The 16,240-nt window shown below is 47.1% G+C and overlaps 1 protein-coding gene across 1 annotated transcript in view; it reads right to left on the bottom strand.

The window, feature by feature from the left end:
• The window catches only part of SGO1 (shugoshin 1), a 105,009-nt gene that overhangs the window by 15,597 nt on the left and 73,172 nt on the right, over nt 1–16,240 (bottom strand). The window contains exons 8-9 of the mRNA XM_078663995.1: nt 9,794–10,030; nt 4,289–4,502 (exon numbers count right to left, since the gene is read on the bottom strand). Of these exons, the coding sequence (XP_078520121.1) occupies nt 4,289–4,502; nt 9,794–10,030 (451 nt within the window). The remainder of the gene's footprint in view (nt 1–4,288; nt 4,503–9,793; nt 10,031–16,240) is intronic.

Below are 16,240 nucleotides of genomic sequence, written 5' to 3'. Positions count from 1 at the left end.
TTTATCTACATCAAGTACTTTATCCTCAACCTCGCTTCGGTATTCTGATCTCAATCTCCTTCCATGAATCTATTAGACTCCAATAGTGCTTTCTCAGTTATACCCTCAAATAGTCCTCCAATTCTTCTCAGGTATTCTTCGCTGCAATCCTACTCATGAAATTGTCCCTGACATAGGATTCCCTTCATCCCACCCTGATATTCTAATTCACTATTCTCTTCAAGTGCATTCTCTAGCCTTAGAAGGTAGCTTAAGTTAACACCCCGGTGAACTTCCGATCCATGTGGATACTTTGTCCACCATCAATTTATGAATCCTCCATTCCACCCAGGTGCCCTCCACCATTTTCTGATACTTTTCTCCAGATCTCCTCCATGGAATAACTGTTCTCTTTTCAGTCGGACCCTCACTTAACCGCAATCTGTTTAAAAGCCTCTATCAAATCCAACTAATTTACAGTCTTCCACTTCTTCCCAAACCCACCTTGGCATCATTCCTTTGAATTTGTGATCTCCCAAAATGCGGATCCTTTCTCTCCCATTTACTCACTTCCGTTCTCCTTGTTCCTGTGACCCGCTCACTTTTCTTTCGTTTTGGTTTTTTCATCTCGCTCGTTCTTTTTGTTGTCTACCAATATCTTTTTCGGTCCCTTGTGAATCCACTAATCAATGTATGCCATTAGCAAGTTTACTTGTAGATCATTTGTTTCTGATTTTATTAGTTTTACTTGATTTGTTTTAGAGAACAAATTACTGTACTTATCAGCAACCGTGGGTATCTGCGTCCTTTTGCATGTACGGAATTACATTCCATGCACCTTTGAGTTTGAGGACAAATGGTACTTCAAGAAAGCTGCTTTGTTTAAGTCTGGCTATGATCATGTAAAGTAAGTCCTGCCTGCGCTGTTTCAATCCCAATGAACCGTTTAGGTGGTGTGAACACTTGCTTGCCATTTTTCTTAAAGGGGTTAAAGTCTTGGTGTACCCTAGCCCAGCAAATAGAAGTATCTCTGGCAGAGCTTGAATCATCCTCCCCAAAAGGCTGTACATGCTCACTACATCCTGATTCTGTGCAGTGTAAGCATGCATGCTATTGGAGTACTGCTTGAAAAAGCAGCAGCTCCCAGGCTATAGCAAGTGCTCTTTTGAGTTTCCCCACACACAACTGTGCAAACACGCAATACCTACTAAAGGCAAAACAATGTATAACTTGCGGCTTCACAGAAAACCCAAACATCCATAACTGTAGCTAAATATATTTTGCTGGGTACAAACTAGAAATACACCCATCAAGACAAATGCTCTGACCCCTCGGCTGCTCTTTTGCTCCTGGCTTGGCTCTATAGAACTGTTGCTGTGCTCACTGACTAACCACAGAGGAAATCGGGATGAAGGTCTCACACCACTGCCCAGTACTACACTGAAGGCAAATCATCCCCTTGTTCCGCTCTACTTCAGAGACTTGTGCTGGAAGAAACCAAAGGTGTGGATGGGCGAGGTAACGTTGAGCTACGTCCCTCCTCTCGTCTGCAAGGAGGCTGTGGACACAGCAAAGACTCAAAGGGTCTCAAATGCTTACTAATTCCTGCAGCAATGAAACCACGGAGAGGACACGCCTACACCCCCTTTCATCAACACATGATTTGAAGTTATCAGTGCACCCACAACAACCTCCCCTAGTGTTTCCTACCTGAGCCCTCAATCATTAGTGATCTTATATCAGTTATGACAAATCATACATCACAAAAGATACCTATTAATCTTGGTGATACACAGGTAGGGTATTTGGGTGCTGTGCACTTTTTTAAACAACTGAGACCCGTCCTGCAAACCAAGTCACAGCCACTAGGAATCACCATGACTCCTCGACATCTGGCGCTCGCCATTTCTCATTGCGACTGCTTCTCCATCCAATTTAGGAGTTGCTGCACTCATGCGAACTTGGAGCAAATTCTTTAACTCACTCCGCCACCCCAGTCAGACATGGCCATGTGTAAATCAGTCTGACCTCGTGCCTCATGGAACAGTCCAGCCCGAACTGCCAAGCCATGTCTTCCCTGAACCGGAAACAAGCATCCTGGGACCGGTTTCTGGCTAATCAGCCAGGCTAGCTTGATTCCAGTGGCGAAGTGAGCAAGGGACCCACGTCTGGGCATACCCTGCCAACTTTGGGAAAACAGAGCAGACGGGGTGGTGGAGTGAGCTAAAGAATTATGATGGATTAAACCCAGATCAGTTGACTGGGGGTCAGTGCTTGCAATGGTTAACACTCCATCCACCATCCCCTTTGGTTCTCCTAAAATACTAGAAACCTACTTGTTCACAAACTAATTCAGAAAGCCAAACAATAAATCTCCGGACTGGGAGGGGAGAATTGTGACAGACTACCACAAGGGAAAATGTATTATTTCATTTTCCCTCGTGGTCGTCTGCTGAAATCACCACTCTCCCCATCCCTCAAAATACGGCCCCATTGCTCTTACCTGCACGGGCCACGGCTGTGTTTATCCTTGGTAGGAGGTGTGTATTTAAAAATCTGCAATTTACAAAAGTGTGTGGTAAAGGAACGCGTGGGAATGTCCTACAACCGCCTTTCCTTATTACCGACTTTGGGCTCCTTCAAAGCATACATTAAGTGTTATTATTTACTAATATGTTACAATGCATAATTGTGTTGATCATTTAATGTACATGTATGCATGGTATAATCATATGTTTTAGAGGTTAGCAGGGCTTCAATGAATTCAAATGTATTCATATACTATTGTACTCAGAGAAACGCAATAATCTTAAACCAGTGTGCACAGGAATTTACGTTTCTATTCACTCTTTATATCATAAATCACGAGGCTTGTTTTTCCTCATAAATAAAGTTAAAAATGTAATATTGAAGGTCTGAGAAAGGGTCTCTCCGAGACAATTAAGCTTCAGGCATTCCAGAAGCAGCATCTATTCTGTACCAGCCTGTATCAATGTTGCACGTGAAAGTGGCGCTATATGTTTGAAATGAAATGAGGGTTTTGTAAAGCACGTGCAGAATAGCAACGTAACACAAGCAAGAATTGTCCTTGCTTGTCTCAGAAGGCGCAGACTAGAAAACACTAAATTATGAGCAGGAATGTGTGCAGCATGTAGTTTAAATAGCTCCTATTTTTGGTGGTAGTAATGTATGCATTAGTGCAGTATAGAAACGGGATTCAATCATATTTCACCCAAGGACTGTCTTGATATCTACTATCAAAAAGTGTTGCTAATCTATGGTCTTAAAATGCATTGCTGTTATTTTAGTAACCTTAAAGTTCAGATCTTCAATAACACCCATTCATATACTCTACTCTAAAAACAGAGTTTTACCATATCAATAAAGCCTTTTAAAATAACACTTTGCATGTCTTGTAGGTGTGCATCCTTTACAGAAATTCACATCAAAATAAATGTATTCATTACCAATGGAACAGTGATGGACATTGATATGTGCAGAAGCAATTGTTCTACCAACTGTGTGACCCAACATAAAACCAATCCAAAAAAGCTGGGAGTAAATGATACAGCATCCATTTCGGGGCATAAGCAGTCTTTTCCCTCTCTCCTCCGCAGTCTGACTTCATGTCCGACTTGTCAGTCACACTGCACTCTTCCAGACAGGGGATCATCAAGCTAAAATGTGTACTGCAGACATTTGATCTAATCACTACAAAGGGCAGAGGACTCAGCAGCAGGAAACAAGAATCCTCATCAACTGGCATTTTCAAGATGGGATGTCTGGCCTTCATGGCTCGTGCCCGTACTGCCCCTGTTTTCATTAACTCTCTTATCAGCTCCTATACCCCAGCCGCACTCTTCCAATCAGGCTCTCCTCAATGTCCCTCAGTTCCGCAGATCCAAAACTGGAGGCACCAGATTCTCCGTTTTAGCCCCTCACTTGTGGAACAGCCTCCCGCTGCACATTAGATCTATTCCAGTCTACTCTCAATTTCGCACGGCGCTCAAGACTTTCCTGTTCTCCCAAGCGTACTCCTGCTGATCTCATCCCGGCCAATGTCTGTGTTTCTCAGTCTAAACTCCAGCGCCAGGAAGCCGCTTGGTCGCAGTGCGCTCTATCAAGAACTTTTAAACTTCAAACTTCAAACATTTAACATTTGTTTCATTATTCCCCAACACCTACAACAGGACATTCCGAAATAAGTTGTTAGCCCTTTAGGTTAAGTAGGTCAAAAGGGGATAGCTTAAAAATGAGAGGAAACCCATCACTTCAATGCTAGAAAGGTGCAACAATGAGGTGTACATACCCATTGAGGGTCGGCTCCTTATAGCTGACAGTGACGGTGCACCGGCGCTTCCTGGGGTCCACCTCGATGGCGCCTTTGTTTTCAACAGTAAATAATGGACAGGAGACCTTTCTGCTTTGCCCACCGCCAGACGAGCCTGAGAAGTTGGTGAGGTCCCGGAGGCCGAAGCGGGGCGTCAGCGACACGCCGAGTGTTTCTTCCAGCAAACGCAAGTCTGAAAGAGACAATTCAAAATAAAGAATAAGATTAGAAAGCACGAAAATGCACACTCTCTAAATTGCCTGGAAAATTAGTAAGTTAGAGTACAGACTAGTCTGTTTAGTGAGCTGGAGTAAAACTGGGTGAATAATATAGGGAAAATATTACTCCAATGACAATCGCTGTTTATGGTAGTTACTCCATCTAACAATATTAGATTTGAACTGGCAACATGCAAACTAACTTAGGACTTGATCACTCCCCACAAAACAGGGAGTAAGGCGGAGAGGATTCTGCATTTACAGTATCACTAGGAAAGAACGAAATTGAAGGCAAGGAACAACAAGTTACTCACCTTCGGTAGCGCTCTTTCCGGTACAGAACAGCTCTAGCAGATTCCTCACCTTTTAAATATCCCCCAGGCATCAGACTGGATCAGGAAACGTTTCAGCAGTACCTCTGCATGCCAGGAGGCACCACGCAGCCCCGCAAAGACGCCGTTCCGCTGCAGAAATAACATGCGGGGACCTACACCGAGCCACTCGTGCTCATGCCCGCGTCACATGCTTTTGAGACTCTCCACACTTCCAGACGCAGTGCCCCAAAAGCATATTGATGTGACCAGTGTGTAGATTCCTAGACTTGGCATAATAGATCGAGTCCAATGTGCAGAACGGGGAGAATGGGATGGCCTGTGCCGAATTTGCGGCTAGATACAATCTAGATACAGGTATGTAATTTGTTCTTTTGAGAGAGACTTCTAGTTGCAGATTTCTCACCTTTTAAATAGATACCAAACCAGGGTCAATTTGGAGAAGGGTCTGTGAATGGAATCAAAGCAGACAAAATGGACTCCACAAAGATTTGATCATCTACTTGTTATTCTTTGGTATAATCTATGCAGAAGCTCACTGCTCTTTTGGGGTTCAAGTGATGGAGTCTCTTCCTCAGAGGGTGGAACAAAAAAGGCCAGCCAGGTGATGTGCCGACCGACGTGGGACGGCGTCACAACTTTGGGCAAGAAGAATGCCTGGATCCACAAAAGCAGTTTGTCTGGGAAGAAGTGCTGTACAGTGGGCTAGCACAGCACCTGAAGCTCATTCACACACTGCACCAATATCATGCTGACAAGGAACAGTGTCTTGATGGTGAGAAGCTGCAAGGAGAAGTTGTGAAGCAGCTGAAAAGGAGTGGACATCAGAAATGTGAGGACCAAGCTGAGATCCCACTGCGGCATGAAAAAAGGGAGAAGGAGAAAACAAATGGTGCATTCCTTTAAAAAAATGCACAACAGGAGACTTAAAGAAAACTGATTCAGCAACTGCCGAAAGATACTCCGTGTCAAGAGAAAGACCATACTGGGCTTGGGACTCAACAAACAAAACATCAGATAGTTTGGCCTGGAGGGCTGGTCAATATGTTGTAAGTCCACATTTGTAAAGCGCACAATCACCCGTAAGGGTCTCTAGGCGCTGGGGGGCCGTCGGGAAGATTAAGCGAGCTATTGCCCAGAGTCACATGGTGCTGGGCTGACCTGCCGCCGGAGCCGGGGATCGAACCGTGGTCCCCAGATTCCAGCGTCAGTCGCCCTGGCCGCGGCGCCACACCATAAACTTGCCCTAACAGGCATATACATTTTTTGTCAAGGGATGTCTCGCTGCCAAGATGACCTAAACCACCGCCGGAGGGTTGCCAGTCAATGTCCATGCATGAATCTGGAGATTGTTGAGGCACGGTATAGAATCCTGCACTGCTGTGGAGATCCTCCTGGAGGCGCAGCCTGACAGGAGGACAGATGCCCAAACCCAGGACTTCTGGATACCATATTCTTCATGCCCTATCCGGAGCCAAGAGAATGACTTGGACCCAGTCGGTCCTGATCTTCGTGAGAATTCAGGGTAGGAATGGATTTGGCAAAAAGACATACCAGTGTCCAGCGATCCACTTGAGACGGAAAAACGTCTTCGAGTGAGACACGCCTGGAAACGCCAATGCGCAGAAGTGCTAACAGTGCTAGTTCTTATTGGTGGCAATAATATCGAACAATAGTTTTGCCCATTTACGGAAGAGAGAGTGGGCAACTTTCTGGTGTAACTGCCACTTACGTCCCTCCAAGGATGGCGGAGCTCATCTGCCCTGGCATTTAGGAAAATTCCTTGGTGGTTCAGCCATTTCCAGAGGTGCAAGCTCTCAGAGTACAGGGTCCATGACCCTACTCTGCCCTGACTGTTGCAGTATCACATGGCGGTGGTGGTATCCGTGAACACATGTACAAGCCTCCCTTCGAAGATCAAAAGGAAGGCTTTTAGCGCCAAGTGGAAGGCCCTCAGCTCCAGAAAGTTGATATGGGGTCAGGACTCTGCCGGAGACCAGAGGCCTCTGATCTCCACCTCTCCAAAGTGGCTACCCCAAACCCAGAAGTGACGCATCAGTCACCATAAGCTTTAGGTGAGGCCATGAGAGGGGTCTGCCGATGACCCAATCGTGGTCCAGTAACCACTTCTGCAGGTCTTTTGCTGTTTCTTTAAAGATTTATATGTGAGTGGAGAAGTCCCCTTGATGTTGGGTCCATCGAGACTTCAGGTCCCAGTGCAGAACCTGCATATGCCACCTGGCATGCTCGACTAGCAGGGTGCCATGAATCTCAGCAGCCTCAGATTCGACCTCATTGAAATTCAGAACCGAGGCTGAAAGATCAAAGGCCCAGAATGGCTCAGATTAAAGGGAGAGTCTGAGAAGGAGTCTGGTGTGACTTCCACATATTAATAGTGAACCCCAATGCTGACCAGAGATTTGCTGCAGTTCTGGAGGTAACTGAAGACTGCTTTTTTCAATCCCACTTTAACTAGTTAGTTGACTAAGTCGGGGAAGACTGGAACCCCTGACCTTTGAAAGTGTACTGCCACCACTACCATTACTTCCACTTTTATTAACACCCAAGGGGCACTGATGAGATCAAAGTGGAGCACAGAAAATGCTCCTGTCCCACCACAAACAGCAGGTGGCAACACTGGGTCTGAGGGAAGGGCATTTGAAAGTAGGCACCCTGCAGGTCCAACGCTATGGTTCAGTCTCCAGGGATGAGCACAAGACCTGTGCCAGTGAGAGGTTTGTGAATATTTCCTTCCAGAGGAAGCTCTTGAGAGGACAAGGTCTAAAATTGGATATAAACCTCAATTTGTCTCCGTACAAGAAAGTTGCAGGAATAGCAGCTGTTACATCCTTCTGGTGCAGGCCTCCTTGGCCAGAAGGACTTGTACTTTCTTCCGCGAGATGTAAAGGTGGTCCTTCTTCAGCCCTAAAAGAGATGGCAGATGGTGTGACGGTGCTTACAAAAAATGTAGTGCATAGCCCTTCCAAACATTTTGCAGGACCACCTGTCAGATGTTATGTCTTGCCTCCCACCGGGTGCTGTGCTCTACGAGTGGTTGCTAAAGGGGGTTGTCAAGTGGATCTGCAGGGGGTTTGAGTTGGAACTAAGTGGCGGGTTGACGTTGCTCGCAGAGGTGGTGGGTACTATGGCAGCGCAACTGCTGAGCAACATTCTGTGGTTGGATTTTCTGGCAGTATGGGATACCTCGGACAAACCCAAAAAAGCAGAGGTAGGTCTGTTGCAGATAGATCCTGCAAGCAAGCAGTGGACCCGCTCTTTTTGAAATGCTTGAATATGTTTAATCACCGCATGGACTCTACACCTTTATTAAACCTAAAATCCCTTATCCATTCAAAGCCTATCCTTGCCACTTATTATGCAAAAGGGACTGTAGTGACGACGGTCAGATACCTCGCTCATTATGCAGCCACAGTAGCTTGAACCAGCTCATTTGTAGTTCACAACGCAGTCTCATTGCGTTCAACTACAACTGACAAAGCACATAGAACAGTTTGATCTCCTCAACCCTCATCAATCAGGCTTCCGAGCAGGGCACAGCACTGAAACCGCTATGACTCACATAATTGACGACGCCCTCCAAATTTTAGATCAAAATGATACCTGCCTCCTCATCCTTCTTGACCTCTCTTCAGCATTCGACACTGTGAAACATGAGAACTTACTCGAACTCTTAAACACAAGAATGGGTCTCTCTGGGACTGTTCTTCAGTGGTTCACTTCCTTTCTACACAACCGGTCTCAAAAATTCAAGAGCAAAAACTTGATGTCCTCTCCAGTACCTGTTTCGTTAGGTGTCCCCCAAGGTTCATGCCTATCCCCTACTTTATTCAACCTAGTTATGGAACCTCTCACCACCCTGCTACAAGCATCCAATGTACACTTTCACATGTACGCCGATGACACTCAACTATATCTCAAGCTACAATCCCCCAAAGACATTATGCGTCTGAACTCAACGATTAGAAGCACCCAATCTTGGCTGGCCGATAACCACCTCAAACTCAATGCTATGAAAACTGAGTTCCTCCTGATCTCACCTCCCGCGTATTTCCACAAATCTGGCTGGGAATATTTCACAACATCAAGCACCTGCCAAGAGGAAGTATCCATTAGTAGTTAAACATGTAGTAAAGGCCAGGTCAAAGGCAAAAGCAGCTAATAATACAGGGGAAAGTAACAGTATCCGTAGAATACAATTCAAGAGCATCAATAAAATTGTTGACTGCATGTATGAATAAAAAGGCTGATTGGAGAGTGCACTCAACGAGCACAACAGGGAAGAGGACCAAGTACTGAAGCGCTCACTACAAATGCCTGCTGCCACTGCTAATGGACGACATCTCAAAAAGACAGAAGTTGCAGTAAAGGTTCCGGAAATGGAGCATGGTGCAAGTGGTGCATTCACCGCTAAGCATCAGAGATTACTTTCAGCATCCATACATTCATGCACGCAGCAGCTCCTGTTTCAGATAAGCTAGCAATGCATCCCGAGGGAGGCAAAGAGGAGATCTCAGGCTAACTGCAAATTGAAGATGGGAAGCTGCGCTATAGAGGAGGTAGAGCCCATCTCTCCAGGCCAACCGCAGGACTCACTCTGTGAGAACCCTTACATGGTCCTTATCCCTTTGCATACAATGACAGCTCTCGCTCCAATTGCATTTCCCAATGTCAGTCTACAATACATACCGCTTGAACAGATGATAAACAAATGTAAATATCCCTACGCAGTGAGCTGTAGGGCGGTGCGGTATCCTTCGTGTACGCTGTTGTGTGCCTGTACACACCTAGCCCACCTTCCCAGATGTCATGCTGCTCTGAGTGGGGCATGACTAGCTACAGCTAAATTAATACAATGTTCTGACAGTAAATGCGAGTACATTTTGAGGATGAAGAATAAAAGAGAGAAGTGGTACCTTGCTCATGTGTTGTCGGCGTCACTGCAAGAGCACTGTGCACAACTCTGGGAGAGTACACTTCGGCCACTGTTGTGCTTCCCAGAACGCGTGGACTTTTAAATGCTTGCCCGCCAATAACTTCCATTGCACGGTCTGCATCAGGTTTGTTCTTCTCAACCACACTTGGAGTCTCTTTCGGACCATTCACATTTTTGGCTTTTGATCCAACTGATTTTTTGCTTTTCTTGGGTGCAGCTGTAAGTAACCGGATACAATTTGAAGAAATTAATATATAAGAAATTAAAATATTAGTCATGTTTTGTAGTTGCACATTGATGTTCTCTCACTAATGGCCAAGAAGGTGGTTTGGCAGAGAGACAAGTGAGTTGATTAACCATTCAAATTCATATAATGCTGGGGCATTTAATAAATGCTGCTACTAATCTTACTTCCCATCCAGGACACCTTTTTGAAGCACAGAAACATAAACCAATTACAGCAACCCCCCCTCACCCCCTGAAGCACAAACAGCCCACACACTGAAATATTCCCACTACACCCACAAAGGTATAATTCCACTTTCATCCACAGGCTCCCTCCACATGTCCCTGGAAACTCCAGACCTATGAAGGCAACCTCGTCACACTATTTCCACGCAACCTCAGGCCCTAACAGACTATGCTGCTTTCATCTTGAAACCCCAGCTACCAATCCCTCACACACTGTTTGCTGGTAGGAACCCCTCCACAACACACGGCCGTACCTACTATCCATAACAATCCCGCACCTTACCTACTTTGTAACTGAAGTCACAATCACCCACAGCGTGCTCACTCAACTGCAAAATCCACCACATTACCAAAATCAATGTCCACCCTCCCCAGTAACTTACATATCCCATCAGAGGTAGGACACTACCTCGTACAACACCTTAATTACTATCTGACTGATGCTGCTGGGGGCTTTGAAAACATTTCGTTTAGGTGGGACTTTGTCCCCCAGCATCCATCATTGCTTCTCTTGCCGAGGGGCCACGCCCTTGGGCTCCAGGACCGCACTCACAAAAGGACAGGCCTAGGCCTTCGCACACATTCTAAATTAACTTACGGCTGTGGCCAAAAAAAACACAGGATACCAGATACTCACAGTAGGACACTCTGGGCAGGGAACAGAACTGTACACCATGCGGGAGCCATTTCCGTTCCAACATATGGGACTCAACTTGTGTCTAGCGGAAATCCTTCTGGATAGGTCTACTAGAAGCTAAGAATCCCTGTACCTCTAGCAGTGACTCCGAATCCAACACTTGGTTAGCTTAAGGTATCTCACTCTGCTCTCAGTATTTAGTAAGAGCAGTGGATGCCACAGGTGGTGGATTCTCAGAGTCTGCCATGATCCACAGACTACAATACCCTGGTCACTGAAAATCTGGAATGGTCCCAGTCTCCTCCAGAGACTGACATGGAGAACTATGCTCTCGTCAACAGAGCCTATGTAGTCGAATGCATATAGGCTTCTAACCCTTGCACTAAACTAAGGGCAATCAAATAATTTCTAAAGAGATATCCTGCATATTACGTTTCTAGTACCCCAATATCAATTAACCAACTTACTATGGATTTCTTTTTTTGTGTCATAATTTTTCGATTAGGTAACATGAGAGATAGAATAGAACAGTGAAACAATGATACAGCAGTATATCATGATACATAAGGGTGGTTAAGACATGGCGGATAAACCCGTATGCTGATGAGGGAGAGGGGCATACGAAGGGGGGGAAGGAGAGATGGAGGAAGGGGAGTAGGGGGGAGTGGGGCGTATACATATAATAACATTTTCAGCATCATCAGCAGTGGTCGCATTCATCTAGAAACAGGTTTCATGGATGGTACCTAGGAGATGCTCTCAGAGGGGATCTGTGTTATGACCGTAGTGGTGAGTGCTCAAGGTGGAGAGTAGGAGGGGATCGCGTACAGGTGTGAGCTACCGGGTGGAGGTGGGGGAGGAGGGACAGTGAGAGGGAGAGTCCCCTATTGGATATGGGTGATAGATGGATTATGAGTCTTGGGTGGTGGTAAGCATTCAGGAGAGGCTGTCCCCACAGAAGACACCGCAAAGACCATAACGAGCATCCACTCCAGGACACCCACTGACCCCTACTCGCCGCACATCTTCCATAGAGGTGCCTCCACCATCACACCAGAACTACGACGGACAATCAACTGCACCCTTGAAACATGCACGTTCCCCGATGACTGGAAATGCGCCGAAGTCAAACCCCTCCTCAAGAAGCCCTCCACAGACCCGATGGACCTCAAGACTACAGGCCCATCTCTCTAATCCCCTTCGCCACCAAAGTCACTGAGAAAATCGTCGACACCCTGCTAACGCACTTCATAGAATCTAACAACATCCTCAACTCATCTCAATCCGGATACCCTAGCTGCCACAGACTACATCTGCACACTCTTCGATTGAGACCACACCGCAGTCCTCATCCTACTAGACATCTCCGCAGCTTTTGACACCAGTAAGATTAGAAAGGGGGTAACAACATGCTCAGCACTCAACGACCCAGTGTCTCTTTATAAAAGAAGCATTTAAATACACTAGATAATACTATACACTACAAAACTCAAGTACTCAATCTCTGGTGCAGGACCACTGTCCTACCGGCAGGGATGCCCCCTCCACCTCTCCTCACTCTCTTCCTGCAACAGTATAACTGTGGTATGGGTCTCAAGCACAGATTCAATGCCCTTGACGCCTCCCCTTTACAGGCACAGTCGTGTGCTCAGTCTCTCTTAAGTCTTTCAGCAAGTGAAATACTTTTTGGTAGGGCTCGGGCTCTGAGCTGGAAGATGTGCCAGTCACAGGTGCATCAGAGCTATGGTCGTAGTCTGGGAGCAGACCCAGCAGTGTCTAGGATGTGGCGAGGGGTGGGAGTGTGTAACAGCAGTCTTATTGGGCACTTGGTGAGTCAACTGGAGGTTCGTAACCACAGGTCTGGACAAGCTTCCCTTCACTCAAACTAGTTAGTGATTCGTTGGCTCAGCATGGCAAACTTAATGGGGGTTGTACAGAGGAAGCAATGCAATCCATTCTCAATCTTAGATGGCAACATTTGGGTCACTTCTAGGGAATTCACAGTTTTGTGGCAGCAGCAAAATTCAATTGGGTGCTAGTGCCTTGGGCACCCGTAGTGTCCCTCTGGAACATATTGGAAAGTGCTTAGAGATAGCAGTTTCAATCACACTGGTGCAGTGTGTGTGTGGGCACACTTGGGCAAGTGCCAGGGACCTGCCAAGTCAATTCTTCTGCAGTGCAGGCCGCTCAGGCAAACTTGGACAAATGATGCAGGCTACGATGGTAGGGGTCCATTCTGACACATTTAGATAAAGTGCCATGGGTCAGCGTCTAGAATGTTTGATCGGGCACACAATTAGACAGTGCCGCAGATCCCCCACTGAACTTGGCTGACAGGCTACGAGATGGTACCAGTCATGACCTTGAGCCGAGGTCTACCGCTTTTGTCCATCCTGGCAGTCATCTGCTCTGGCAGGGCTGACTCACATCTTCTCTATTCTCCCAGGAAGGCCACTTCCAGGTGTTGCAGGACAGGGAGACAGTTCTTTGAAGTCAGATTCTAGGTCATATCCGGGACACTGGCTGTCAGGCAGACAGTTGTCCTAGTTGCACAGTAGTCCTAAGAGTTCTCTGTGGCGCACCCCATCACTGGTCAGACGGCAACTGAACAAGTGGGTCTCCCAATTTTATAAAGGTGCAGAAGTCAGGAGAGTTGTATTCTTGCTTTACACTTTCAGAGCCAGTTTGGGACAATTCTCAGTTTGAGGTTTCCGAAATGGAACTTGGAGGCATCCTTTACTATGGTTCTGTGACACGATGCAGGTTTCATGTGAACTGCACTGGGATATTTGTGGAAGGATCTGGGTCTCACAGCAATAGTTTGCGTGAGCATGCCAGTAGGATTCTGCTATCATTTACTCTCAGAAAACTTTAAACCCACCATCACATTTGGAAACAAATCAGTTAATTCTATGTCGGGACCGGAGGCGAAGATTATACTGTACTTCTCTTTTTATTACCGCAGCCAAGTAAACACAAAAGTAGGCTTCATTACCGATAACACCTTCGGAAAAAGTCAACAGTTAAACTAAATCAGTGTCCATTCAACAGTCTAGCGCCCTTTAATAGTCCCTTGATGTTGCCACCTTCGCTGATTCAGTAGCCGAGCTGAGTGCCTCTGGGCCATTATTTTGATACTGCACTCTTATTTGTGTTGATTTTACCTGGTATTTGGAGGGGCTTCTTGTGCTTCCTTTCCAACATGGCCGCTGGAGCGTTGGTCGCTCCTCTGTGGCCGTTTTCTCTGTGATTTGCGCTATGGCGCTCTGAGAAAGACACGGTGTGGTCAGCCGGCCACCAGAGGGCGACATGTGCAAAGGTCAAGTAGCTCATCTCATTTCCAGGTCTCCCATGCTGCCTTGCTAATTCCAATTGTATCGCTCAGAAAGTGACAGCACGGGAGGTCAGGTGCCTGATCTATCGCCTCAATGACTGCCTTTTGCTCCTCACACCTGGAGCATTACACCCCATACCGGGGTCTGTATAATTTGAGATGCGCAGGTTGGTGAAAGTTACACAGACACAAGCCCAGGTGTAAGCTGCACCCTACATATTAAAGTGGGTGTAGTGGTGTGCCTTGGTATGCCTATTATCTGGCTGGGAGGACCCCACTTGTTTTGATACCCTCTACATTTGCCTGGTGATCCCAGAGCCCTACAGTTGGACACTGGTGACCCCAGTAGACACTTACACAAAGATGACGGACATCAAGGAGACCTATATGGAGAGGACAGCATGACTTTCCTCTCCATCATTACTTTTCTGAGGTCATGGATGCCGCTATCTTGAAAGCTGTTACGCAGGTGGTGGCTTCTCTGGAGCAGAGACTCTTGCAGTATGCAGGGCGATGCTTCAAACCCCTCCTTTGAAGGAAACACACTTGGGCTCATGCGCCCATTACCTCTGAGGAAGCCTATCCAAACTGCGCCACTACCTAAATGCAAAAGAGACCCCAACCCCAGCGTCGACAGACGCTTTTGCCCAACTTTAGAGGGCCTTCATGGACCAGGCTCAAACTTTGGCTCCGGAACTCCCTGTGCCCAGACCTTCCGGGCTCCAGTCCACCGGGGCTAAGCCCCTTTCTTGCCTACCACCCCCTCACCAAGGACTGATTCTCAGTCTGGTTCTGACACAGAGCAAGAGACGTGGATCCGCCCATGGCGCTCCTCGCCCCAATGAGCTATCAACGATGTGCCATCAGATGATGCTCTTTAGGGGATTTCCAACATGTTGGACCCGGAACAACTTCAACACCCCCATTCAGCAGAGTGGGTCCCTGTGGACAAGGTCGCAATTTACGTCGCGGAGTGGCTGCGCAAGCCGCTGGATAAGGAAATCTGCAACCGCCTTTGGGCAGAGCCTGGTGGTGTAGTTCCTCAGAGCTCGGACGTCCGTGTCATTGTCTATCAAGATGGCATTCTCCTGATGGGCAACCTTTCGTTGCATCTACGGATGGCGGTCTCACTTTTGGAGCCTCTCAGCTTCCTCATCAACGGACCAAAGTCCGTCTTTACGCTCATTGAGCCTGTGGTGTTCCTGGGCTTTGTGGTGGATGCAGCCTGCCCTCAAGGAAAATGAACAAGATCAGACACAAGCAGTGGCAGGTGGCAGTCAGACAGCCTACCTCCCTACGTCAGATCACAAGGTTGGTGGGACTCTTGTCATCCTCAATCCAGTTCATCTGTCCAAGGGCCTCTCAACTATTGCGCACTGCAACAGCTCAAAGCTTTTCACCACTGGAGTGGACTCACAGATTCTCAGATGGTCCCGGTAACAGAGGAAGCCCGGGAGGATATACAGGGGTGGCTCGCCCACATGGGGCATGGAATGACCGGCAAAATTAATCTCCCTCCTGGATCTAGTCCTACACTCCAACGCCAGAAGCACGGGTTGGGGTGTAAGGTGTGGGGCCTTCTCCACCGGAGGACAATGGTCTTCTCAAGAAAAATCCACGCACAACAACTGCCACAAACTCCTGGCAGGCTCAAACGTAGTCAAGTGTTGGACCAGGGACCAAGCAAAATGTGTCTTGCTCAAGATGGACAATGTAGCGGTGGTGCACTATGGAAATCTTTTAGGGGGTACTCCATCCAGGATCCTATTGGACCTAGCCACAAACTTCTGGGACGATTGTTTTGTGAATCAAGTCTCAGTGATGGCAGAACACATCTCTGGAAAATCCAACCAAGTAGGCAAATGGCACTCCCAACGCTTTAAGGATGCAAGAATCTCTGGCAGTTGCATCCAAAGGTCTGCCAAGCCCTTCAGGCCCAGAGGGGCCATCCTCGGTGAACCTTTTTGTGTCATGCCTGGACCATC

Source organism: Lissotriton helveticus, chromosome 10 (assembly GCF_964261635.1).
Source record: "Lissotriton helveticus chromosome 10, aLisHel1.1, whole genome shotgun sequence".
NCBI lineage: Eukaryota > Metazoa > Chordata > Amphibia > Caudata > Salamandridae > Lissotriton > Lissotriton helveticus.
The sequence above is the reverse complement of the archived record's forward strand: the minus strand, read 5'-3'. Positions and strand labels throughout refer to the sequence as shown.